At 44.6% G+C, this 25,312-nt stretch overlaps 1 protein-coding gene across 1 annotated transcript in view; it reads right to left on the reverse strand.

The window, feature by feature from the left end:
• Positions 1–25,312, reverse strand: part of LOC311143846 (peripheral plasma membrane protein CASK-like) — a 211,880-nt gene that overhangs the window by 42,399 nt on the left and 144,169 nt on the right. Inside the window, exons 6-11 of the mRNA XM_084179723.1 lie at positions 23,031–23,133; positions 9,644–9,819; positions 9,399–9,521; positions 9,180–9,263; positions 8,936–9,035; positions 3,797–3,918 (exon numbers count right to left, since the gene is read on the reverse strand). Of these exons, the coding sequence (XP_084035849.1) occupies positions 3,797–3,918; positions 8,936–9,035; positions 9,180–9,263; positions 9,399–9,521; positions 9,644–9,819; positions 23,031–23,133 (708 nt within the window). The remainder of the gene's footprint in view (positions 1–3,796; positions 3,919–8,935; positions 9,036–9,179; positions 9,264–9,398; positions 9,522–9,643; positions 9,820–23,030; positions 23,134–25,312) is intronic.

The following is a 25,312-nucleotide window of genomic DNA, read 5'->3' on the forward strand; positions in this document are numbered from 1 at the left end:
CAGAGCCAGAGGCAGACAGAGGCAGAGGCAGACAGAGCCATTGGAGTCAGCTGTTAAAGTCTCTGAGTGTCTGACCTACAGGTCAACTCCACTCTGCCAGTATAGGTATGAGGAGGGTCATGACTACTCATCCAGTCACAGCACACATGGTGCATATAGAGAGGTATCTAATGACAGATAGAGAGGTATCTAATGACAGATAGAGAGGCATCTAATGACAGATAGAGAGGTATCTAATGACAGATAGAGAGGCATCTAATGACAGATAGAGAGGCATCTAATGACAGATAGAGAGGTATCTAATGACAGATAGAGAGGCATCTAATGACAGATAGAGAGGTATCTAATGACAGATAGAGAGGCATCTAATGACAGATAGAGAGGCATCTAATGACAGATAGAGAGGTATCTAATGACAGATAGAGAGGCATCTAATGACAGATGGATAGGCATCTAATGACAGATAGAGAGGCATCTAATGACAGATAGAGAGGTATCTAATGACAGATAGAGAGGCATCTAATGACAGATAGAGAGGTATCTAATGACAGATAGAGAGGCATCTAATGACAGATGGAGAGGCATCTAGTGACAGATGGAGAGGCATCTAATGACAGATAGAGAGGCATCTAATGACAGATGGAGAGGCATCTAATGACAGATAGAGAGGCATCTAATGACAGATAGAGAGGTATCTAATGACAGATAGAGAGGCATCTAATGACAGATGGAGAGGCATCTAATGACAGATAGAGAGGCATCTAATGACAGATAGAGAGGTATCTAATGACAGATAGAGAGGCATCTAATGACAGATAGAGAGGTATCTAATGACAGATAGAGAGGCATCTAATGACAGATGGATAGGCATCTAATGACAGATAGAGAGGCATCTAATGACAGATAGAGAGGTATCTAATGACAGATAGAGAGGCATCTAATGACAGATGGAGAGGCATCTAATGACAGATAGAGAGGCATCTAATGACAGATAGAGAGGCATCTAATGACAGATAGAGAGGTATCTAATGACAGATAGAGAGGCATCTAATGACAGATGGAGAGGCATCTAATGACAGATAGAGAGGCATCTAATGACAGATAGAGAGGTATCTAATGACAGATAGAGAGGCATCTAATGACAGATAGAGAGGCATATAATGACAGATGGATAGGCATCTAATGACAGATAGAGAGGCATCTAATGACAGATAGAGAGGTATCTAATGACAGATAGAGAGGCATCTAATGACAGATAGAGAGGTATCTAATGACAGATAGAGAGGCATCTAATGACAGATGGAGAGGCATCTAATGACAGATGAGAGGCATCTAATGACAGATGGAGAGGCATCTAATGACAGATGGAGAGGCATCTAATGACAGATAGAGAGGCATCTAATGACAGATAGAGAGGCATCTAATGACAGATGGAGAGGCATCTAATGACAGATGGAGAGGCATCTAATGACAGATGGAGAGGCATCTAATGACAGATGGAGAGGCATCTAATGACAGATGGAGAGGCATCTAGTGACAGATGGAGAGGCATCTAATGACAGATGGAGAGGCATCTAATGACAGATGGAGAGGCATCTAATGACAGATGGAGAGGCATCTAATGACAGATGGAGAGGCATCTAATGACAGATGGAGAGGCATCTAATGACAGATGGAGAGGCATCTAATGACAGATGGAGAGGCATCTAATGACAGATGGAGAGGCATCTAATGACAGATGGAGAGGCATCTAATGACAGATGGAGAGGCATCTAATGACAGATGGAGAGGCATCTAATGACAGATGGAGAGGCATCTAATGACAGATGGAGAGGCATCTAATGACAGATGGAGAGGCATCTAATGACAGATGGAGAGGCATCTAATGACAGATGGAGAGGCATCTAATGACAGATGGAGAGGCATCTAATGACAGATGGAGAGGCATCTAATGACAGATGGAGAGGCATCTAATGACAGATGGAGAGGCATCTAATGACAGATGGAGAGGCATCTAATGACAGATGGAGAGGCATCTAATGACAGATGGAGAGGCATCTAATGACAGATGGAGAGGCATCTAATGACAGATGGAGAGGCATCTAATGACAGATGGAGAGGCATCTAATGACAGATGGAGAGGCATCTAATGACAGATGGAGAGGCATCTAATGACAGATGGAGAGGCATCTAATGACAGATGGAGAGGCATCTAATGACAGATGGAGAGGCATCTAATGACAGATAGAGAGGCATCTAATGACAGATAGAGAGGCATCTAATGACAGATGGAGAGGCATCTAATGACAGATGGAGAGGCATCTAATGACAGATGGAGAGGCATCTAATGACAGATGGAGAGGCATCTAATGACAGAAACAACACTATTTATTTTTTCTCTTTCGCAAGGGAGACTTTGTTTCTGACTTCGATTTTAGTGGCCAGACTAGTATTTCTGTCTTAGTATGTTTGTCTCATTCCGTGTGAGTTGTGTAGGGGTGTTTTATTTTTATTTTATTTCACCTTTATTTAACCAGGTAAGCCAGTTGAGAACAAGTTCTCATTTACAACTGCGACCTGGCCAAGATAAAGCAAAGCAGTGCGATAAAAACAACAACACAGAGTTACATATGGGGTAAAAAAACATAAAGTCAAAAAATACAACATAAAATATATATACAGTGTGTGCAAATGTAGCAAGTTATGGAGGTAAGGCAATAAATAGGCTATAGTGCAAAATAATTACAATTAGTATTAACACTGGAATGCTAGATGTGCAAGAGATTATGTGCAAATAGAGATACTGGGGTGCAAAAGAGCAAAATAAATAACAATATAGGGATGAGGTAGTTGGGTGGGCTAATTTCAGATGGGCTGTGTACAGGTGCAGTGATCGGTAAGGTGCTCTGACAACTGATGCTTAAAGTTAGTGAGGGAGATAAGAGTCTCCAGCTTCAGAGATTTTTGCAATTAGTTCCAGTCATTGGCAGCAGAGAACTGGAAGGAATGGCGGCCAAAGGAGGTGTTGGCTTTGGGGATGACCAGTGAGATATACCTGCTGGAGCGCAGACTACGGGTGGGTGCTGCTATGGTGACCAATGAGCTAAGATAAGGCGGGGATTTGCCTAGCAGTGATTTATAGATGGCCTGGAGCCAGTGGGTTTGACGACGAACATGTAGTGAGGACCAGCCAACAAGAGCGTACAGGTCACAGTGGTGGGTAGTGTATGGGGCTTTGGAGACAAAACGGATGGCACTGTGATAGACTACATCCAATTTGCTGAGTAGAGTGTTGGAGGCTATTTTGTAAATGACATCGCTGAAGTCAAGGATCAGTAGGATAGTCAGTTTTACGAGGGCATGTTTGGCAGCATGAGTGAAGGAGGCTTTGTTGCGAAATAGGAAGCCGATTCTAGATTTAACTTTGGATTGGAGATTCTTAATGCGAGTCTGGAAGGAGAGTTTACAGTCTAACCAGACACCTAGGTATTTGTAGTTGTCCACATACTCTAGGTCAGACCCGTCGAGAGTAGTGATTCTAGTCGGGTGGGCGGGTGCCAGCAGCGTTTGATTGAAGAGCATGCATTTAGTTTTACTAGTGTTTAAGAGCAGTTGGAGGCTACTGAAGGAGTGTTGTATGGCATTGAAGCTCGTTTGGAGGTTTGGGTGTGTGTTGTGTGGGTGTATCGGTGTATGCAGTCCACTCAAGTAGCATGCATATACTGTGTGTGTGTGTGTGTGTGTGTGTGTGTGTGTGTGTGTGTGTGTGTGTGTGTGTGTGTGTGTGTCTACTCACGTCTAGTAGTGTGTGTAGATGCTCGTCCTGGAAGACACTGTGTAGGAAGTCCATATCTTTCTCACTGCAGTCTGTCAACGCATGGATCTCCTCCAGGCTGTCCAGAACCTGAGACACAGCCCCTGTACACACACACACACACACCCACACACACACAGTCAGTTATGTATGCAACACAATAGTAGCATAAAAGAGAATACAATGAATATGAAATAGCAAATGTACAATCACAAAGCACATACTGTAGGCAGGATCTAAGAGTTGACTGCTAGAGAACTATCTAAGAGTTGACTGCTAGAGAACTATCTATGAGTTGACTGCTAGAGAACTATCTAAGAGTTGACTGCTAGAGAACTATCTAAGAGTTGACTGCTGGAGAACTATCTAAGCGTTGAATGCTGGATAACTATCTAAGCGTTGACTGCTGGAGAACTATCTAAGCGTTGACTGCTAGATAACTATCTAAGAGTTGACTGCTAGATAACTATCTAAGAGTTGACTGCTAGATAACTATCTAAGAGTTGACTGCTGGAGAACTATCTAAGAGTTGACTACTGGAGAACTATCTAAGAGTTGACTGCTGGAGAACTATCTAAGAGTTGACTGCTGGAGAACTATCTAAGAGTTGACTGCTAGAGAACTATCTAAGAGTTGACTGCTAGAGAACTATCTAAGAGTTGACTGCTAGATAACTATCTAAAAGTTGACTGCTAGAGAATTATCTAAGAGTTGACTGCTAGAGAACTATCTAAGAGTTGACTGCTAGAGAACTATCTAAGAGATGATTGCTAGAGAACTATCTAAGAGTTGACTGCTGGATAACTATCTAAGAGTTGACTGCTAGAGAACTATCTAAGAGTTGACTGCTAGAGAACTATGTAAGATATGACTGCTAGAGAACTATCTAAGAGTTGACTGCTAGAGAACTATGTAAGATATGACTGCTAGAGAACTATCTAAGAGTTGACTGCTAGAGAACTATGTAAGATATGACTGCTAGAGAACTATCTAATAGTTGACTGCTAGAGAACTATCTAATAGTTGACTGCTAGAGAACTATCTAAGAGTTGACTGATAGAGAACTATCTAAGAGTTGACTGCTAGAGAACTATCTAAAAGTTGACTGCTAGAGAATTATCTAAGAGTTGACTGCTAGATAACTATCTAAGAGTTGACTGCTAGAGAACTATCTAAGAGATGATTGCTAGAGAACTATCTAAGAGTTGACTGCTGGAGAACTATCTAAGAGTTGACTGCTAGATAACTATCTAAGAGTTGACTGCTGGAGAACTATCTAAGAGTTGACTGCTGGAGAACTATCTAAGAGTTGACTGCTGGAGAACTATCTAAGCGTTGAATGCTGGATAACTATCTAAGCGTTGACTGCTGGAGAACTATCTAAGCGTTGACTGCTAGATAACTATCTAAGAGTTGACTGCTAGATAACTATCTAAGAGTTGACTGCTAGATAACTATCTAAGAGTTGACTGCTGGAGAACTATCTAAGAGTTGACTACTGGAGAACTATCTAAGAGTTGACTGCTGGAGAACTATGTAAGATATGACTGCTAGAGAACTATCTAAGAGTTGACTGCTAGAGAACTATGTAAGATATGACTGCTAGAGAACTATCTAATAGTTGACTGCTAGAGAACTATCTAATAGTTGACTGCTAGAGAACTATCTAAGAGTTGACTGATAGAGAACTATCTAAGAGTTGACTGCTAGAGAACTATCTAAAAGTTGACTGCTAGAGAATTATCTAAGAGTTGACTGCTAGATAACTATCTAAGAGTTGACTGCTAGAGAACTATCTAAGAGATGATTGCTAGAGAACTATCTAAGAGTTGACTGCTGGAGAACTATCTAAGAGTTGACTGCTAGATAACTATCTAAGAGTTGACTGCTAGATAACTATCTAAGAGTTGACTGCTGGAGAACTATCTAAGAGTTGACTGCTGGAGAACTATCTAAGAGTTGACTGCTGGAGAACTATCTAAGCGTTGAATGCTGGATAACTATCTAAGCGTTGACTGCTGGAGAACTATCTAAGCGTTGACTGCTAGATAACTATCTAAGAGTTGACTGCTAGATAACTATCTAAGAGTTGACTGCTAGATAACTATCTAAGAGTTGACTGCTAGAGAACTATCTAAGAGTTGACTACTGGAGAACTATCTAAGAGTTGACTGCTGGAGAACTATCTAAGAGTTGACTGCTGGAGAACTATCTAAGAGTTGACTGCTAGATAACTATCTAAGAGTTGACTGCTGGAGAACTATCTAAGAGTTGACTGCTGGAGAACTATCTAAGAGTTGACTGCTGGAGAACTATCTAAGCGTTGAATGCTGGATAACTATCTAAGCGTTGACTGCTGGAGAACTATCTAAGCGTTGACTGCTAGATAACTATCTAAGAGTTGACTGCTAGATAACTATCTAAGAGTTGACTGCTAGATAACTATCTAAGAGTTGACTGCTGGAGAACTATCTAAGAGTTGACTACTGGAGAACTATCTAAGAGTTGACTGCTGGAGAACTATCTAAGAGTTGACTGCTGGAGAACTATCTAAGAGTTGACTGCTAGAGAACTATCTAAGAGTTGACTGCTAGAGAACTATCTAAGAGTTGACTGCTAGATAACTATCTAAAAGTTGACTGCTAGAGAATTATCTAAGAGTTGACTGCTAGAGAACTATCTAAGAGTTGACTGCTAGAGAACTATCTAAGAGATGATTGCTAGAGAACTATCTAAGAGTTGACTGCTGGATAACTATCTAAGAGTTGACTGCTAGAGAACTATCTAAGAGTTGACTGCTAGAGAACTATGTAAGATATGACTGCTAGAGAACTATCTAAGAGTTGACTGCTAGAGAACTATGTAAGATATGACTGCTAGAGAACTATCTAAGAGTTGACTGCTAGAGAACTATGTAAGATATGACTGCTAGAGAACTATCTATGAGTTGACTGCTAGAGAACAATCTAATAGTTGACTGCTAGAGAACTATCTAAGAGTTGACTGATAGAGAACTATCTAAGAGTTGACTGCTATAGAACTATCTAAAAGTTGACTGCTAGAGAATTATCTAAGAGTTGACTGCTAGATAACTATCTAAGAGTTGACTGCTAGAGAACTATCTAAGAGATGATTGCTAGAGAACTATCTAAGAGTTGACTGCTGGAGAACTATCTAAGAGTTGACTGCTAGATAACTATCTAAGAGTTGACTGCTAGATAACTATCTAAGAGTTGACTGCTGGAGAACTATCTAAGAGTTGACTGCTGGAGAACTATCTAAGCGTTGACTGCTGGATAACTATCTAAGCGTTGACTGCTGGAGAACTATCTAAGCGTTGACTGCTAGATAACTATCTAAGAGTTGACTGCTAGATAACTATCTAAGAGTTGACTGCTAGATAACTATCTAAGAGTTGACTGCTGGAGAACTATCTAAGAGTTGACTGCTGGAGAACTATCTAAGAGTTGACTGCTGGAGAACTATCTAAGAGTTGACTGCTGGAGAACTATCTAAGAGTTGACTGCTAGAGAACTATCTAAGAGTTGACTGCTAGAGAACTATCTAAGAGTTGACTGCTAGAGAACTATCTAAAAGTTGACTGCTAGAGAATTATCTAAGAGTTGACTGCTAGAGAACTATCTAAGAGTTGACTGCTAGAGAACTATCTAAGAGATGATTGCTAGAGAACTATCTAAGAGTTGACTGCTGGATAATTATCTAAGAGTTGACTGCTAGAGAACTACCTAAGAGTTGACTGCTAGAGAACTATGTAAGATATGACTGCTAGAGAACTATCTAAGAGTTGACTGCTAGAGAACTATGTAAGATATGACTGCTAGAGAACTATCTAAGAGTTGACTGCTAGAGAACTATGTAAGATATGACTGCTAGAGAACTATCTAAGAGTTGACTGCTAGAGAACTATGTAAGATATGACTGCTAGAGAATTATCTAAGAGTTGACTGCTAGAGAACTATCTAAGAGATGACTGCTAGAGAACTATCTAAGAGATGACTGCTAGAGAACTATCTAAGAGATGACTGCTAGAGAACTATCTAAGAGATGACTTCTAGAGAACTAGGGACAACACAGACAGATACAGAACACACACACAGAGCAGTATATATCTAGAGGAGGGATACCTACGTTCTGCTGCTAGTAGTCCTATCAGGACGGCAGCATTAACACAAACAACACAATCACATTACAGTTTATATTTCATTCTCATATAGGGACTACATGGACACAAAAATGGTAAAGAATAACTGGAATCGTGGCTGAAACATTCCCTGAAAACATTCCCTGAAACATTCCCTGAAAACATTCCCTGAAAATATTCCCTGAAAACATTATCTGAAAACATTCTCTGAAACATTCCCTGAAAACATTCCCTGAAAACATTCCATGAAACATTCTCTGAGTAAACAGTACAGACTATCCAAAGATTTCTGAGATGCTGAATTGACTTGTTCATCCAACAAAAATAACAGCAGTACTGTGTCAGAGGTCAGAGTCTCCACTCCTGCAGTAACACACCTTATTGAAATGATCAACTAATCATGTTCTTCAGTCTAGAAAATGATTTATTGATTTTTTAAATCAGGTGTGTTACTGATGGGCTGGAACAAAAGCTTGCCAGCCCAGTACAGTAGCTCTCCAGGACTGAAGTTTGAGAAGCATGTGTAAGAGTTATGACACTAGACAAGATACTTTCTTTGTGAAAACAACACCTTGAAAAAGACAAAACCACATAGAACACAGGAACCCAGAGTGGTAGATAGTGACCCACACACGCACACACACGCGCACCCACATGCACGCACACACACACACGCGCACCCACACGCACACACACACACACGCGCACACGCACACACACGCACGCAGACACACGCACGCAGACACACGCACGTCTGCCTCTTCCTGAATGAATGATAGTAGTGTATCTGGATTTTCACCTCACTGTGGTAACAGCTTTGTTGTCATGGGTGTGTCTGTGTTGGTGTGTGTGTGTGTGTGTGTGTGTGTGTGTTGGTGTGTGTAGATGTGTGTTTTTTTTATGTATGTGTATGTGTGTCAGTGTGTGTGTGTGTGACAGTGTGTGTGTGTTCCTCCTACCTGAGGATGTGGGGTCTTCAGAGAAGTCAGGCATCTCCTCTGGTGGGTCTCCGTAGAAAGAGTTAAACTTGTGACTGGAGACTGCTGCCAGTACGGCTCCCTGAGACAGACAGGTAGACAAATCATCCTCCATGTTAGCACCAAACGTTCCAAAACAATAACACTCATATTCTAATTCCAACTAGAATATTATATTATTATATTATTATAACTAGAAAAGGAAAGTAGAATTTGGGGAGCTTACCTTGAGCTTTCTCCTGGCGTTGAACTTCCTCAGCTGTTCCACCGTCTCTAGCAGGTGGATTTTATAGGCATAACGGTCTCTCTCCTGATCAACCCACACACACACACACACACACACACACACACACACACACACTCTCACTTTACTAGCCTTTCACTACCCCAAGAAGTCATTATGTGTGTTTGTGCGTGTGTGTGGGTTTTGTGTGTGTGTTTGTACCTTGAGCCAGGGGTGGTTGAGTGCCTCGTAGACAGTGATTCTCTCTGCAGGGTCCAGCATGAGCATCCGTCTCACCAGGTCCTTAGCACTCTCTGAGATATGTCCCCACTGCCTTGGGTTCAACTGGAGACACACACACACACACACACACAGAGTAAAAAGCACACATGGATGCTTTCAGGGTAAGGATAATACTACCATAGACACACAGAGCAGTTATTGGCGTTTCGTAAATCAACTACTACCTTGTATTTGCCCCTGCAGATGGCTTCGAACAGGCGTTCCTTGGTGCCGTAGAAAGGCAGGCAGCCAGACAGCAGGATGAAGAGGATGACTCCACAGCCCCACACGTCTACAGGCTTACCATACGGCTCCCTCTTCACCACCTCTGGGGCCATGAAATGGGGCGTGCCTACACGACCTGGGAAGGGAGAGAGAGAAATAAAGAGGGGGTAGACATACACTACCAGTCAAAAGTTTGGACACACCTACTCATTCAATGGTTTTTCTTTATTTTGTAAAAAATTTTACATTGTAAAATAATAGTAAAGACATCAAAACTATGAAATAACACATATGGAATCATGTAGTAACCAAAAAAGTGTTCAACAAATCAAAATATATTTTATGTTTGAGATTCTTCAAATAGCACCCTTTGCCTTGATGACAGCTTTGCACACTCTTGGCATTCTCTCAACCAGCTTCATGAGGTAGTCACCTGGAATGCATTTCAATTAACAGGTGTGCCTTCTTAAAAGTTAATTTGTGGAATTTATTTCCTTCTTAATGCGTTTGAGCCAATCAGTTGTGTTGTGACAAGGTAGGGGGGGGGGGGTTATACAGAAGATAGCCCTATTTGGTAAAAAACCAAGTCCATACTATGGCAAGAACAGCTCAAATAAGCAAAGAGAAACGACAGTCCATCATTACTTTAAGACACGAAGGTCAGTCAACACTGAAAATTTCAAGAACTTTGAAAGTTTCTTCAAGTGCAGTCGCAAAAACCATCAAGCGTTATGTTTAAACTGGCTCTCATGAGGACCGCCACAGGAATGGAAGACCCAGAGTTACCTCTGCTGCAGAGGATAAGTTCATTAGCGTTACCAGTCTCAGAAATTGCAGCCCAAATAAATGCTTCACAGAGTTCAAGTAACAGACAAATCTCAACATCAACTGTTCAGAGGGGACTGTGTGAATCAGGCCTTCATGGTCAAATGGCTGCAAAGAAAACACTACTAAAAATACCAATAAGAAGAAGAGACCTGCTTGGGCCAAGAAACATGAGCAATGGACGACCTGGCCTACACAATCCCCCGAACTCAACCCAATTGAGATGGTTTGGGATGAGTCGGACCGCAGAGTGAAGGAAAAGCAGCCAACAAGTGCTCAGCATATGTGGGAACTCCTTCAAGATTGTTGGAAAAGCATTCCAGGTGAAGCTTGTTGAGAGAATGCCAAGAGTGTGCAAAGCTGTCATCAAGGCAAAGGGTGGCTATTTGAAGAATCTCAAATATAAAATATATTTCGATTTGTTTAACACTTTTTTGGTTACAACATGATTCCATATGTGTTATTTCATAGTTTTGATGTCTTCACTATTATTATACTATGTAGAAAATAGTACAAATTAAGAAAAACTCTTGAATGAGTAGATGTGTCCAAACTTTGGACTGGTACTGTATAAACACACATTCATACACATACTGTATATTTACATAAATGAGCATACAGGTGCATACACACACAGAGTAGGGAAAGTGCAGAACAGAATATCACTTCTGAGTTTTTCTGAATATGAAAGAGGAAGTGTTCTCTCTTCTGGCTTCTTGAGCCACTACCTACCCAGGAAACTGGAACATTGTTGATATTCATATTTTACTACAACTCTCTACTACTCTTCTGACAGAGAGAGAGTGTGTGTGTGTATGTATGGATGTTTGGATCTTTCTTTTTAAATGTTTTGAATATGTTTTATTGTCAAATACACTGGATATGTGTTTCACAGCGTCAGCCATAGTAGTACGGCGCCTCTGGAGCAAATTAGGGTTACGTGCCTTGCTCAAGGACACATCGGGTATTCGAACCAGCGACCTTCAAGTTAAAACACATCAAAACAAATCAAATCACATTCTATTTGTCACATGCGCCGAATACAACAGATGTAGACCTTACCGTGAAATGCTTACTTACAAGCCCTTAACTGACAATGCAGTTCAAGAAATAGAGTTAAGAAAATATTTACTAAATAAACTAAAGTAAAAAATAAAATAAAAAGTAGGATGTATACAGGGGGTACCGGTACTGAGTCAATGTGCGGGGTACAGGTTAGTCGAGGTAATTTGTACATGTAGGTTGGGGTAAAGTGACTATGCATAGATAATAAACAGCGAGTAGCAGCAGTGTAAAAACAAAGGGGGGTATCAATGTAAATAGTCCGGGTGGCCATTTGATTAATTGTTCAGCAGTCTTATGGCTTGAAGGGAACAACAGAGTCATGGTTAGTAAGAGGAAGTTGGATTATTGGGTCACCTAGTCAAACCATTGTCTGAAGAAAGCTGATAGCTGATATGTCATTGATATGAGTCAGTGTGAATGGTTTTGAGAATGACACAAGTATTGGTCTTCACAAAGTTCGCTGCTTCAGTGTTATGAGATATTTTTGTCAGATGTTACTATGGTATACTGAAGTATAATTACAAGCATTCCATAAGTGTCAAAGGCTTTTATTGACAATTACATTAAGTTTATGCAAAGAGTCAATATTTGCAGTGTTCACCCTTCTTTTTCAAGACCTCTGCAATCTGTCCTGGCATGCTGTCAATTAACTTCTGGGCCACATCCTGACTGATGGCAGCCCATTCTTGCATAATCAATGCTTGGAGTTTGTCAGAATTTATGGGTTTTTGTTTGTCCACCCGCCTCTTGAGGATCGACCACAAGTTCTCAATGGGATTAAGGTCTGGGGAGTTTCCTGGCCATGGACCCATAATTTAGATGTTTTGTTCCCCGAGCCACTTAGTTATCACTTTTGCCTTATGGCAAGGTGCTCCATCATGCTGGAAAAGGCATTGGTCGTCACCAAACTGTTCTTGGATGGTTGGGAGAAGTTGCTCTCGGAGGATGTGTTGGTACCATTCTTTATTCATGACTGTTTTCTTAGGCAAAATTGTGAGTGAGCCCACTCCCTTGGCTGAGAAGCAACCCCACACATGAATGGTCTCAGGATGCTTTACTGTTGGCATGACACAGGACTGATGGTAGCGCTCACCTTGTCTTCTACGGACAAGGTGTTTTCCGGATGCCCCAAACAATCGGAAAGGGTATTCATCAGAGAAAATGACTTAACTCCAGTCCTCAGCAGTCCATTCCCTGTACCCTTTGCTGCCCTTCTTGACACCAGGCCATCCTCCAAAAGTCTTCGCCTCACTGTGCATGCAGATGCACTCACATCTGCCTGCTGCCATTCCTGAGCAAGCTCTGCACTGGTGGTGCCCTGATCCAGCAGCTGAATCAACTTTAGGAGACGGTCTTGGCGCTTGCTGGACTTTCTTGGGCACCCTGACGCCTTCTTCACAACAATTGAACCTCTCTCCTTGAAGTTCTTGATGATCCGATAAATGGTTGATTTAGGTGCAATCTTACTAGCAGCAATATCCTTGCCTGTGAAGCCCTTTTTGTGCAAAGCAATGATGACGGCACGTGTTCCTTGCAGGTAACCATGGTTAACACAGGAAGAACAATGATTTCAAGCACCACCCTCCTTTTAAAGCTTCCAGTCTGTTATTCTAACTCAATCAGCATGACAGAGTGATCTCCAGCCTTGTCCTCGTCAACACTCTCACCTGTGTTAACACGAGAATCACTGACATAATGGCAGCTGGTCCTTTTGTGGCAGGTCTGAAATGCAGTGGACATGTTTTTTGGGGATTAAGTTCATTTTCATGCCAAAGAGGGACTTTGCAATTAATTGCAATTCATCTGATCACTCTTCATGACATTCTGGAGTATATGCAAATTGCCATCATCAAAACTGAGGCAGCAGAATTTGTAAAAATTAGTATTTGTGTCATTCTCAAAACTTTTGACCACGACTGTATGTTTATCTTGGCTGCTGTTTAAAACACTAATTTAAAGGTGATGTTAACCTAACAATTCATTCATACATCTGGTAGTGTACATGTGGCAAGGACATTGAAGAGATAGTTCACCCCAAAGCCAAAGTTTGTCCGATTAGATGGGGTCAATATTTCCCATTTATTTGGTTGTATTATTAATAAACCCATGAAGGCCTAGATTATCTCTGTCCTATGTCTGAAATGTTTGTATAAACAGCAGAAAAAATATGAAAAGTACAAGTTTGCAAGTACAGATTACATAGATAGAAGTTGTATCCTTCCTGTTTGTGAGAAAGCAGAGCGAGAAGTGAGATGCTATGTTCCACACTAGCAAAACAACTGGCCATGCAATCTAAATGGTATACTAGTGTGGATATTGGAACATACAGGTGTGGGATCTTGAGCCAGTTTTCTACAGCAGGAAAATAATCCTGCAGCAATGTCAAGGGCTGATGTGGATGTGGTGTTGGAGTCAGGCGCAGGACACAGAAGCTTAGTCCAACAGACTTTACTTGTAAGAACACGACAATACAAAATAACGGGCCTCAACACAACGGAGGCGAGCGATTACGCATACTGTGCGTATATACACAAAATACAAGAGATTACGCATACAGTGCGTCAATACTCTAAATATACGAGAGCAAATGCACATCACCAACGGACAGGCGGACAACAACACACAACTACAAACAAAACCAAAGGAAACTTATAGGTGACATAATCAATACGTGATATAGAACAGGTGCACTAATCAGACAAAACCAAACAAACATAGATAACATCAAACGGTAGCAGCTAGTACTCCGGGGACGACGAACGCCGAAGCCTGCCCGAACAAGGAGGAGGAGCAGCCTCGGCGGAATCCGTGACAGTACCCCCCCCTTGACGCGCCGACCCCGGCCTCGGGGACGGCCAGGAGGACGTGGAGCAGGGTGCGTAGGATGACTACGATGGAACTCAGTCAGGAGGGATGGATCTAGAATGTCCCTCCTAGGCACCCAGCACCGTTCCTCCGGACCGTACCCCTCCCACTCCACGAGATATTGTAGACCCCCCATCTGACGTCTCGAATCCACGATGGACCGGACTGAGTACGCCGGAGCCCCCTCGATGTCCAGTGGGGGCGGAGGGGTCTCTCTTATCTCATTCTCCTGGAGTGGACCAGCTACCACCGGCCTGAGGAGAGACACATGGAATGAGGGGTTAATGTGATAGTCATTAGGCAGTTGCAACCTGTAACACACCTCATTCAATCTCCTCAGGACTTTAAATGGCCCCACAAACCGCCGGCCAAGCTTCCGGCAGGGCAGGCGAAGGGGCAGGTTTCGAGTCGAGAGCCAGACTCGATCTCCAGGGGCGTAGACTGGACCCTCACTGCGGTGGTGGTCGGCGCTCGCCTTCTGCCTGCGGATGGCCCGCTGCAGATGTATGTGGGAAGCGTTCCACGTCTCCTCCGAGTGCCGAAACCACTCATCCACCGCCGGAGCCTCGATCTGGCTCTGATGCCATGGTGCCAGAACCGGCTGATAACCTAACACACACTGAAAGGGGGTCAGGTTAGTAGAGGAGTGGCGGAGAGAGTTCTGAGCCATCTCTGCCCAGGGGATATACCCCGACCACTCCTCTGGCCGGCCCTGGCAATAGGATCTCAGAAACCTACCCACATCCTGGTTCACTCTCTCCACCTGCCCATTACTCTCCGGGTGGTAACCCGAGGTAAGGCTAACCGAGACCCCCAAGCGTTCCATGAACGCCCTCCAGACTCTAGAGGTGAATTGGGGACCCCGATCAGACACTATATCCTCGGGAACCCTGTAGTGCCGGAAGACCAGGGTGAACAAGGCCTCAGCGGTCTGTAGGGCAGTAGGGAGACCCGGCATTGGAATGAGACGACAGGCCTTAGAGAACCGATCCACAACGACCAGAATAGTGGTATTCCCCTGAGAGGGGGGAAGGTCTGTGACAAAGTCCACCGAGAGGTGAGACCACGGCCGTTGTGGAACGGGCAGGGGTTGTAACTTCCCCCTGGGCAGGTGTCTAGGCGCCTTACACTGCGCACACACCGAGCAGGAGGAGACATAAACCCTCACGTCCCTAGCCAATGTTGGCCACCAGTACTTAACACTAAGGCAGTGCACTGTCCGGCCAATACCTGGATGTCCAGAGGAGGGTGACGTATGAGCCCAATAGATGAGACGATCACGGACCTCGAGCGGCACGTACGTCCGACCCACTGGACACTCTAGGGGAGTAGGGTCGGTGCGTAACGCCCGCTCAATTTCCGCATCGACCTCCCATACCACCGGTGCCACCAGACAAGACTCTGGCAGTATGGGAGTGGGCTCAATGGACCTCTCCTCTGTGTCATACCGCCGGGACAGGGCGTCTGCCTTACCGTTCTGGGACCCTGGGATGTAAGTGATCTTAAAAACGAACCGGGTCAGGAACATGTTCCACCTAGCCTGACGAGGGTTCAATCTCCTCGCTGCCCGGATGTACTCCAGGTTACGATGGTCAGTCAGAATGAGAAAAGGGTGTTGAGCCCCCTCAAGCCAATGCCTCCACACCTTTAGAGCTTGAACCACGGCTAACAGCTCCCTGTCCCCTACGTCATAATTACGCTCCGCCGGGCTGAGCTTTTTAGAATAAAAATCGCAGGGACGGAGCTTAGGAGGCGTGCCGGAGCGTTGCGACAGTACTGCCCCAATACCGGCCTCTGACGCGTCCACCTCTACCTGGAACGCTAAAGTGGGGTCCGGGTGTGCCAGCACCGGAGCCGAAGTGAACAGGTCCTTAAGTTTACGAAACGCCCTGTCCGCTTCAGCCGACCACTGCAAACGCACCGGGCCCCCCTTCAGCAGGGACGTAATGGGAGCTGCCACCTGTCCAAAACCCCGGATAAACCTCCGGTAGTAATTGGCAAAACCCAAAAACTGCTGCACCTCTTTAACAGTGGTTGGGGTTTGCCAGTTACGCACGGCTGACACCCGGTCAATCTCCATTTTCACCCCTGACGCGGACAACCGATGACCCAAGAAGGAGATGGACTCCTGGAAAAACAGACATTTCTCTGCCTTGACATACAAGTCATGCTCCAACAGCCTACCCAACACTCGGCGCACCAGGGCTACATGCTCGGTTCGTGTAGCAGAGTACACTAGGATGTCGTCAATGTACACTACCACTCCCTGCCCATGCAAGTCCCGGAAGATCTCGTCTACAAATGATTGGAAGACTGAAGGAGCATTCATTAACCCGTATGGCATGACAAGATACTCATAATGACCTGAGGTGGTACTAAATGCCGTCTTCCATTCATCTCCCTCCCTAATGCGCACCAAGTTATAAGCGCTCCTGAGATCCAGTTTTGTGAAGAAACGCGCTCCGCGTAATGATTCAGTCATACTCGGGTAACTGTATTTCACAGTGATCTGATTGAGACTACGATAATCAATACACGGGCGCAAACCTCCATCCTTCTTCTTCACAATAAAGAAACTCGAGGACGCAGGGGAAGTGGAGGGCCGTATGTATCCTTGTCTCAGGGACTCAGCTATGTAGGTTTCCATAGCCGCCGTCTCCTCTTGAGACAGAGGATACACATGGCTCCGCGGAAGTGCCGCACCTGTCTGGAGGTTTATCGCACAATCTCCCTGTCTATGAGGTGGCAATCGCGTCGCCCTCGTCTTGCTGAACACGAGTGCCAAATCCTCATACTCAGGGGGAATGTGCATTGCGGGCACTTGGTTCGGACTCTCCACCGTGGTCGCCCCAACGGAAACACCTAAACATCGCCCAACACACTGGCCAGACCATTCCTTGAGAGCCCTCGGTTGCCACGAAATGGTGGGGTCATGGTTGATTAACCAAGGAAGCCCCAGCACCACGGGATACGCAGGAGAGTCAATGAGGTACAACTGAATAATCTCCTCATGACCCCCCTGCGTCTTCATCTTTAGTGGCGCTGTGACCTCCCTAATCAACCCAGATCCCAACGGGCGGCTATCTAGGGCATGGACAGGAAAGGGTGCATCAACGGGCAGGAGGGGAATCCCTAACTTAGAGCAACATTTCCGATCAATAAAATTCCCAGCTGCGCCTGAATCGACTAGCGCCTTATGCTGGGACTGAGATGCAACCTGAGGAAATACCACAGGTATACACAAGTGAACAACAGAGAGCTCTGGGTGAGTGGGGCGCCTACTCACCTGAAATGACTCCCCAGTGCGCGACCTGTTGCCTCGATTCCTTGGAGACCCTCCCCAGCACCTAGCCGCAGTGTGTCCTCCACGGCCACAGCTGGTGCAGGGGACGGCCCCCCTCGGGTTCTCTCTCCTTCTTTCTCTAGTGCCAGCACCCCCGAGCTCCATTGGGCTCGGCTCGGAGGTGCTGGGGGATGGAATGGACGGCCCCATCTCGGGACGTCCGCGGGTGGCCAGCAGGGTATCCAGTCGGATGGACATGTCCACTAGCTGGTCAAAGGACAGATTGGTGTCCCTGCAGGCCAGCTCTCGACGAACGTCCTCACGCAGGCTACACCGATAGTGATCGATGAGGGCCCTCTCATTCCACCCCGCATCCGCCGCTAGAGTCCGGAAATCCAGGGCGAACTCCTGTGCGCTCCTCTTCCCCTGTCGGAAGTGGAACAGACGCTCCCCCGCCGCTTTACCCTCAGGAGGGTGATCGAAAACTGCCCTGAAGCGGCGGGAGAACTCCGCGTAGCTGGTGGTGGCGGCGTCTATTCCCCTCCATTCGGCGTTGGCCCACTCCAACGCCTTGCCGGAGAGACAGGAGATGAGGGCGGAAACGCTCACGTATCCCGAGGGCGCCGGGTGTATGGTGGCCAGGTAGAGTTCCACCTGAAGGAGGAACCCCTGACACCCGGCTGCGGTACCATCATACGCCCTCGGGAGCGAGAGCCGAATCCCACTGGATTCCGGAGCTGGGCTGGTGGGGCTGGCCGATGGTGGTGGTAATGTAGGAGGAGGTGTGGGCACGCCTGCCCTTTCCCATCGGCGCAGGGTGTTCATTGCCTCCTGCATGGCGGAGCCGAGTTGCTGGATCATGGCCTCCTGGCAGCTGACCCGATCCTCCAGCGACTCGGTCGCCGCCGCTGCTCCTGCTGACTCCATTGAATGGTGTGTTGTTCTGTCAAGGGCTGATGTGGATGTGGTGTTGGAGTCAGGCACAGGACACAGAAGCTTAGTCCAACAAACTTTACTTGTAAGAACACGACAATACAAAATAACGGGCCTCAACACAACGGAGGCGAGCGATTACGCATACTGTGCGTATATACACAAAATACAAGAGATTACGCATACAGTGCGTCAATACTCTAAATATACGAGAGCAAATGCACATCACCAACGGACAGGTGGACAACAACACACAACTACAAACAAAACCAAAGGAAACTTATAGGTGACATAATCAATACGTGATATAGAACAGGTGCACTAATCAGACAAAACCAAACAAACATAGATAACATCAAACGGTAGCAGCTAGTACTCCGGGGACGACGAACGCCGAAGCCTGCCCGAACAAGGAGGAGGAGCAGCCTCGGCGGAATCCGTGATAAGCAACAGGAAATGTAAATTATTAAGTGGATTGTAATTCATGGATATTTTTGTAGGGGTTGGTACATTTTTTATAAGGGAAAATCAAGTCTGAAATTTCAAAGTGGAAATTATAAACTTAAGCCTTTTCAAACCTCAAATACACAACAAGTTTAAATTTCCTGCATTGCACGAAAGTTTGGACTATTTTGTGTATGTCCATTACATGAAATCCAAATAAGAATCAATTTAAACTACAGGTTGTAATGCAACAAAATAGGAAAAATGCCAAGGGTGATCCAACTAAGATCCTACATCTGTACAGTGCTTTGCAAAAGTATTCATCCCCCTTGGCGTTTTTCCTATTTTGTTGCATTACAATCTATAATTTAAATGGATTTTTTTTTGGATTTCTTGCAATGGACATACACAAAATAGTCCAAATTGGTGAAGTGAAATGAAAAAAATAACTTGTTTCAAAAAATTCTAAAAAATAAATAACGGAAAAGTGGTGCGTGCATATGTATTCACCCCCTTTGCTATGAAGCCCCTAAATAAGATCTGGTGTAACCAATTACCTTCAGAAGTCACATAATTAGTTAAATAAAGTCCACCTGTGTGCAATCTAAGTGTCACATGATCTGTCACATGATCTCAGTATACAGTGAGGAAAAAAAGTATTTGATCCCCTCCTGATTTTGTACGTTTGCCCACTGACAAAGACATGATCAGTCTATAATTTTAATGGTAGGTTTATTTGAACAGTGAGAGACAGAATAACAACAACAAAATCCAGAAAAACGTATGTCAAACATTTTATAAATTGATTTGCATTTTAATTAGGGAAATAAGTATTTGACCCCTCTGCAAAACATGACTTAGTACTTGGTGGCAAAACCCTTGTTGGCAATCACAGAGGTCAGACGTTTCTTGTAGTTGGCCAGCAGGTTTACACACATCTCAGGAGGGATTTTGTTCCACTCCTCTTTGCAGATCTTCTCCAAGTCATTAAGGTTTCGAGGCTGACGTTTGGCAACTCGAACCTTCAGCTCCCTCCACAGATTTTCTATGGGATTAAGGTCTGGAGACTGGCTAGGCCACTCCAGGACCTTAATGTGCTTCTTCTTGAGCCACTCCTTTGTTGCCTTGGCCGTGTGTTTTGGGTCATTGTCATGCTGGAATACCCATCCATGACCCATTTTCAATGCCCTGGCTGAGGGAAGGAGGTTCTCACCCAATATTTGACGGTACATGGCCCCGTCCATTGTCCCTTTGATGCGGTGAAGTTGTCCTGTCCCCTTAGCAGAAAAACACCCCCAAAGCATAATGTTTCCACCTCCATGTATGACGGTGGGGATGGTGTTCTTTGGGTCATAGGCAGCATTCCTCCTCCTCCAAACACGGCGAGTTGAGTTGATGCCAAAGAGCTCGATTTTGGTCTCATCTGACCACAACACTTTCACCCAGTTCTCCTCTGAATCATTCAGATGTTCATTGTCAAACTTCAGACGGCCCTGTATATGTGCTTTCTTGAGCAGGGGGACCTTGCAGGCGCTGCAGGATTTCAGTCCTTCACGGCGTAGTGTGTTACCAATTGTTTTCTTGGTGACTATGGTCCCAGCTGCCTTGAGATCATTGACAAGATCCTCCCGTGTAGTTCTGGGCTGATTCCTCACCGTTCTCATGATCATTGCAACTCCACGAGGTGAGATCTTGCATGGAGCCCCAGGCCGAGGGAGATTGACAGTTATTTTGTGTTTCTTCCATTTGCGAATAATCGCACCAACTGTTGTCACCTTAATATAATAAAGATAATATGCCATTTAGCAGACACTTTTATCCAAAGCGACTTACAGTCATGCGTGCATACATTTTCATTTTTTTTGGTGTATGGTCCCGGGGATCGAACCCACTACCTTGGCGTTACAAGCGCCGTGCTCTACCAGCTGAGCTACAGAGGACCTTCTCACCAAGCTGCTTGGCGATGGTCTTGTATCCCATTCCAGCCTTGTGTAGGTCTACAATCTTGTCCCTGACATCCTTGGAGAGCTCTTTGGTCTTGGCCATGGTGGAGAGTTTGGAATCTGATTGATTGATTGCTTCTGTGGACAGGTGTATTTTATACAGGTAACAAGCTGAGATTAGGAGCACTCCCTTTAAGAGTGTGCTCCTAATCTAAGCTCGTTACCTGCATAAAAGACACCTGGGAGCCAGAAATCTTTCTGATTGAGAGGGGGTCAAATACTTATTTCCCTCATTAAAATGCAAATCAATATATAACATTTTTGACATGCGTTTTTTCTGGATTTTGTTGTTGTTATTCTGTCTATCACTGTTCAAATAAACCAACCATTAAAATTATAGACTGATCATTTCTTTGTCAGTGGGCAAATGTACAAAATCAGTAGGGGATCAAATACTTATTTCCCTCACTGTATATACACCTGTTCTGAAAGGCCCCAGCGTCTGCAACACCACTAAGCAAGGGGCACCACCAAGCAAGTGGCACCATGAAGACCAAGGATCTCTCCAAACAGGTCAGGGACAAAGTTGTGGAGAAGTACAGATCAGGGTTGGGTTATAAAAAAATATCTGAAACTTTGAACATCCCACAGAGCACCATTAAATCCATTATTAAAAAATTGAAAGAATATGGCACCACAACAAACCTGCCAAGAGAGGGCCGCCCACCAAAACTCACGGACCAGGCAAGGAGGGCATTAATCAGAGAGGCAACAAAGAGACCAAAGATAACCCTGAAAGAGCTGCAAAGCTCCACAGCGGAGATTGGAGTATCTGTCCATAGGACCACTTTAAGACCATACACTCCACAGAGCTGGGCTTTACGGAAGAGTGGCCAGAAAAAAAGCCATTGCTTAAAAAAAGAAATAAGAAAACACGTTTGGTGTTCGCCGAAAGGCATGTGGGAGACTCCCCAAACATATGGAAGAAGGTACTCTGGTCAGACTAGACTAACATTGAGCTTTTTGGCCATCAAGGAAAACGCTATGTCTGATGCAAACCCACCACGTCTCATCACCCCGAGAACACCATCCCCACAGTGAAGCATGGTGGTGGCAGCATCATGCTGTGGGGATGTTTTTCATCGGCAGGGACTGGGAAACTGGTCAGAATTGTAGGAATGATGGATGGCGCTAAATACAGGGAAATTCTTGAGGGAAACCTTTCAGTCTTCCAGAGATTTGAGACTGGGACGGAGGTTCACCTTCCAGCAGGACAATGACCCTAAACATACTGCTAAAGCAACACTCGAGTGGTTTTAAATGTCTTGGAATGGCCTAGTCAAAGCCCAGACCTCAATCCAATTGAGAATCTGTGGTATGACTTAAAGACTTAAAGATTGCTGTACACCAGCGGAACCCATCCAACTTGAAGGAGCTGGAGCAGTTTTGCCTTGAAGAATGGGCAAAAATCCCAGTGGCTAGATGTGCCAAGCTTATAGAGACATACCGCAAGAGACTTGCAGCTGTAATTGCTGCAAAAGGTGGCTCTACAATGTATTGACTTTGGGGGGGGGGGGGGGTGGTGAATAGTTATGCACGCTCAAATTTTCTTTATTTTAAAAAAAAATATTTCTTGTTTATTTCACAAGAAAAAATATTTTGCATCTTCAAAGTGGTAGGCATGTTGTGTAAATTAAATGATACAAACCCCCCAAAAAATCAGTTTTAATTCCAGATTGTAAGGCAAGAAAATAGGAATAATGCGAAGGGGGGTGAATACTTTCGCAAGCCACTGTAAATACGATATAGCCTCTTTTCCAATATCCACACTAGCATACCATTTAGAAGACATGGCCAGTACATTATTCTTCATTCCATGTGGTATGCTAGTGTAGATCTTGGACAGAGCCTGACAGCCAGTCCCAAATCAGATTTGCAAACATCTGAGTGACGTGCAGGAACATTCCCAGCATGCATTGCATTGCGTACCTCCAGCCACCAGTCCTGACTCTCCCAGTTGGATGGCCACGCCGAACCCTCCCAGCTTCACTGGAGCACTGTTTTCTTTAGACGCTAGGAGGACACAGTGGGGCTGGAGGAGGGGGAGAGAGTGAGAGAGCGAGAGAGAGAGAAAGAGAGAACATGTATAATTTATTTTATAGAATACAGTAGCTAGTATAATATACAGTGCCTTCAGAAAGTATTCAGACCCCTTCCCTTTTTCCACATTTTGTTATGTTACAGCCTTATTCTAAAATTGATTCAATAAATACAAATCCTCATCAATCTACGCACAATACCCTATAATGACAAAGTGAAAACAGGTTTCAGAAATGTTAAGGTCCCACAGTTGACAGTGCATGTCAGAGCAAAAACCAAGCCATGAGGTCGAAGGAATTGTCCGTAGAGCTCCGAGACAGGATTGTGTCGAGGCACAGATCTGGGGAAGGGTACCAAAAAATGTCTGTAGCATTAAAGGTCCCCAAGAACACAGTGGCCTCCATCATTCTTAAATGGAAGAAGTTTGGAACCACCAAGACTCTTCCTAGAGCTGGCTGCCCGGCCAAACTGAGCAATCGGGGGAGAAGGGTCTTGGTCAGGGAGGTGACCAAGAACCTGATGGTCACTCTGACAGAGCTCCAGAGTTCCTCTGTGGAGATGGGAGAACCTTCCAGAAGGACAACCATCTCTGCAGCACTCCACCTATCAGGCCTTTATGGTAGAGTGGCCAGATGGAAGTCACTCCTCAGTAAAAGGCACATGACAGCTCGCTTGGAGTTTGCCAAAAGGCACCTAAAGGACTCTCAGACCATGAGAAACAAGATTCTCTGGTCTGATGAAACCAAGATTGAACTTTGGCCTGAATGCCAAGCGTCACATCTGGAGGAAACCTGGCACCATCCCTACAGTGAAGCATGGTGGTGTCAGCATCATGCTGTGGGGATGTTTTTCAGCTGCAGGGACTGGGAGACTAGTCAGGATCGAGGGAAAGATGAACGGAGCAAAGTGCAGAGAGATCCTTGATGAAAACCTGCTCCAGAGCGCTCAGGACCTCAGACTGGGGCAACGGTTCACCTTCCAACAGGACAACGACTCTAAGCACACAGCCAAGACAACGCAGGAGTGGCTTCGGGGCAAGTCTCTGAATGTCGTTGAGTGGCCCAGCCAGGGCCCGAACTTGAACCCGATCGAACATCTCTGGAGAGACCTACTGGTAGACCGAAAAAACTGTTTTTGCTCTGTCATTATGGGGTATTGTGTGTTGATGAGGGAACAGAATAAGTCTGTAACGTTACAAAATCTGGTAAAAATCAAGGGGTCTGAATACTTTCCGAATGCACTGCATAACCTAACATTTGTACCACAACTACAGTTGCATAAATAACTCTAAATTAAGCATATAGGAGGAACTGAACTTTGTTAACCGCTCAACAAAGAATAGCCGCATGTGCGCACTCCCTCTGAAAACATTTGGGGAAAATATCCTTTCTATTTTATTCAGCTATGTTCAATTGTATTCTTCATAGTATAAAAAAATATGCCACAGAATTCTAAGCAAATCTTGTCTGCTAAATGAACTAGTGTAGCCCACAGCCATATGGCATAGCCAGATCAGTACCTAACATAAGGACAACTCAGAGTATGCTATTCTGTCGTTCTGAAGTAGACTACATTTTCTTAATATCATGTTTCTTTAGACCTGTCTAAAATAACGATGGTGTAGGCTATATTAAATGGATTTATTAGACTTTTTTAAATGTAGATGTTCCAAAGGTCAGCATCAGTGGCTTGTATGCCACACGTGGAAGCTAAGAGATGCAAAATGTGTTTATGTTAATTAACGGTCTGTCAATTACCGTGAGACCAGAAGTAATTTAAATGACAATCACCGGCTGACTAAATGTCTTGACAGCCACAGCACTAGTTAGGGCTACAGCCATTAAAACTTCATTACAGAAAACCTATAGATCAAAGACAGTGATGCTTTCACTACCAGCTGTTTGAAGATTCGCTCCAATGAAGCGCCCACACATACGTGTAAATCTGTTAACAAGAGTTGCACACGACGCCACCATAACACAGTTTAGTAATATTCCCATGCAAGGACAACGCAACACAAACTCCTGTCTCATTTTCAACACAGACACAGAGTTACTTTTGTCTCCATTTAGTACTAGTTTTTTAAAAGTTTTTCTCAAAATGGTGGGTTGGACCAAGGGTTGGGTCACGGCTAGTTCTCCTGGGTGGTAGACTAAAACTGGGCTGATGCT

This window comes from Coregonus lavaretus (genome assembly GCF_964263955.1).
Source record: "Coregonus lavaretus genome assembly, chromosome: 16".
In the NCBI taxonomy this organism is placed as follows: domain Eukaryota; kingdom Metazoa; phylum Chordata; class Actinopteri; order Salmoniformes; family Salmonidae; genus Coregonus; species Coregonus lavaretus.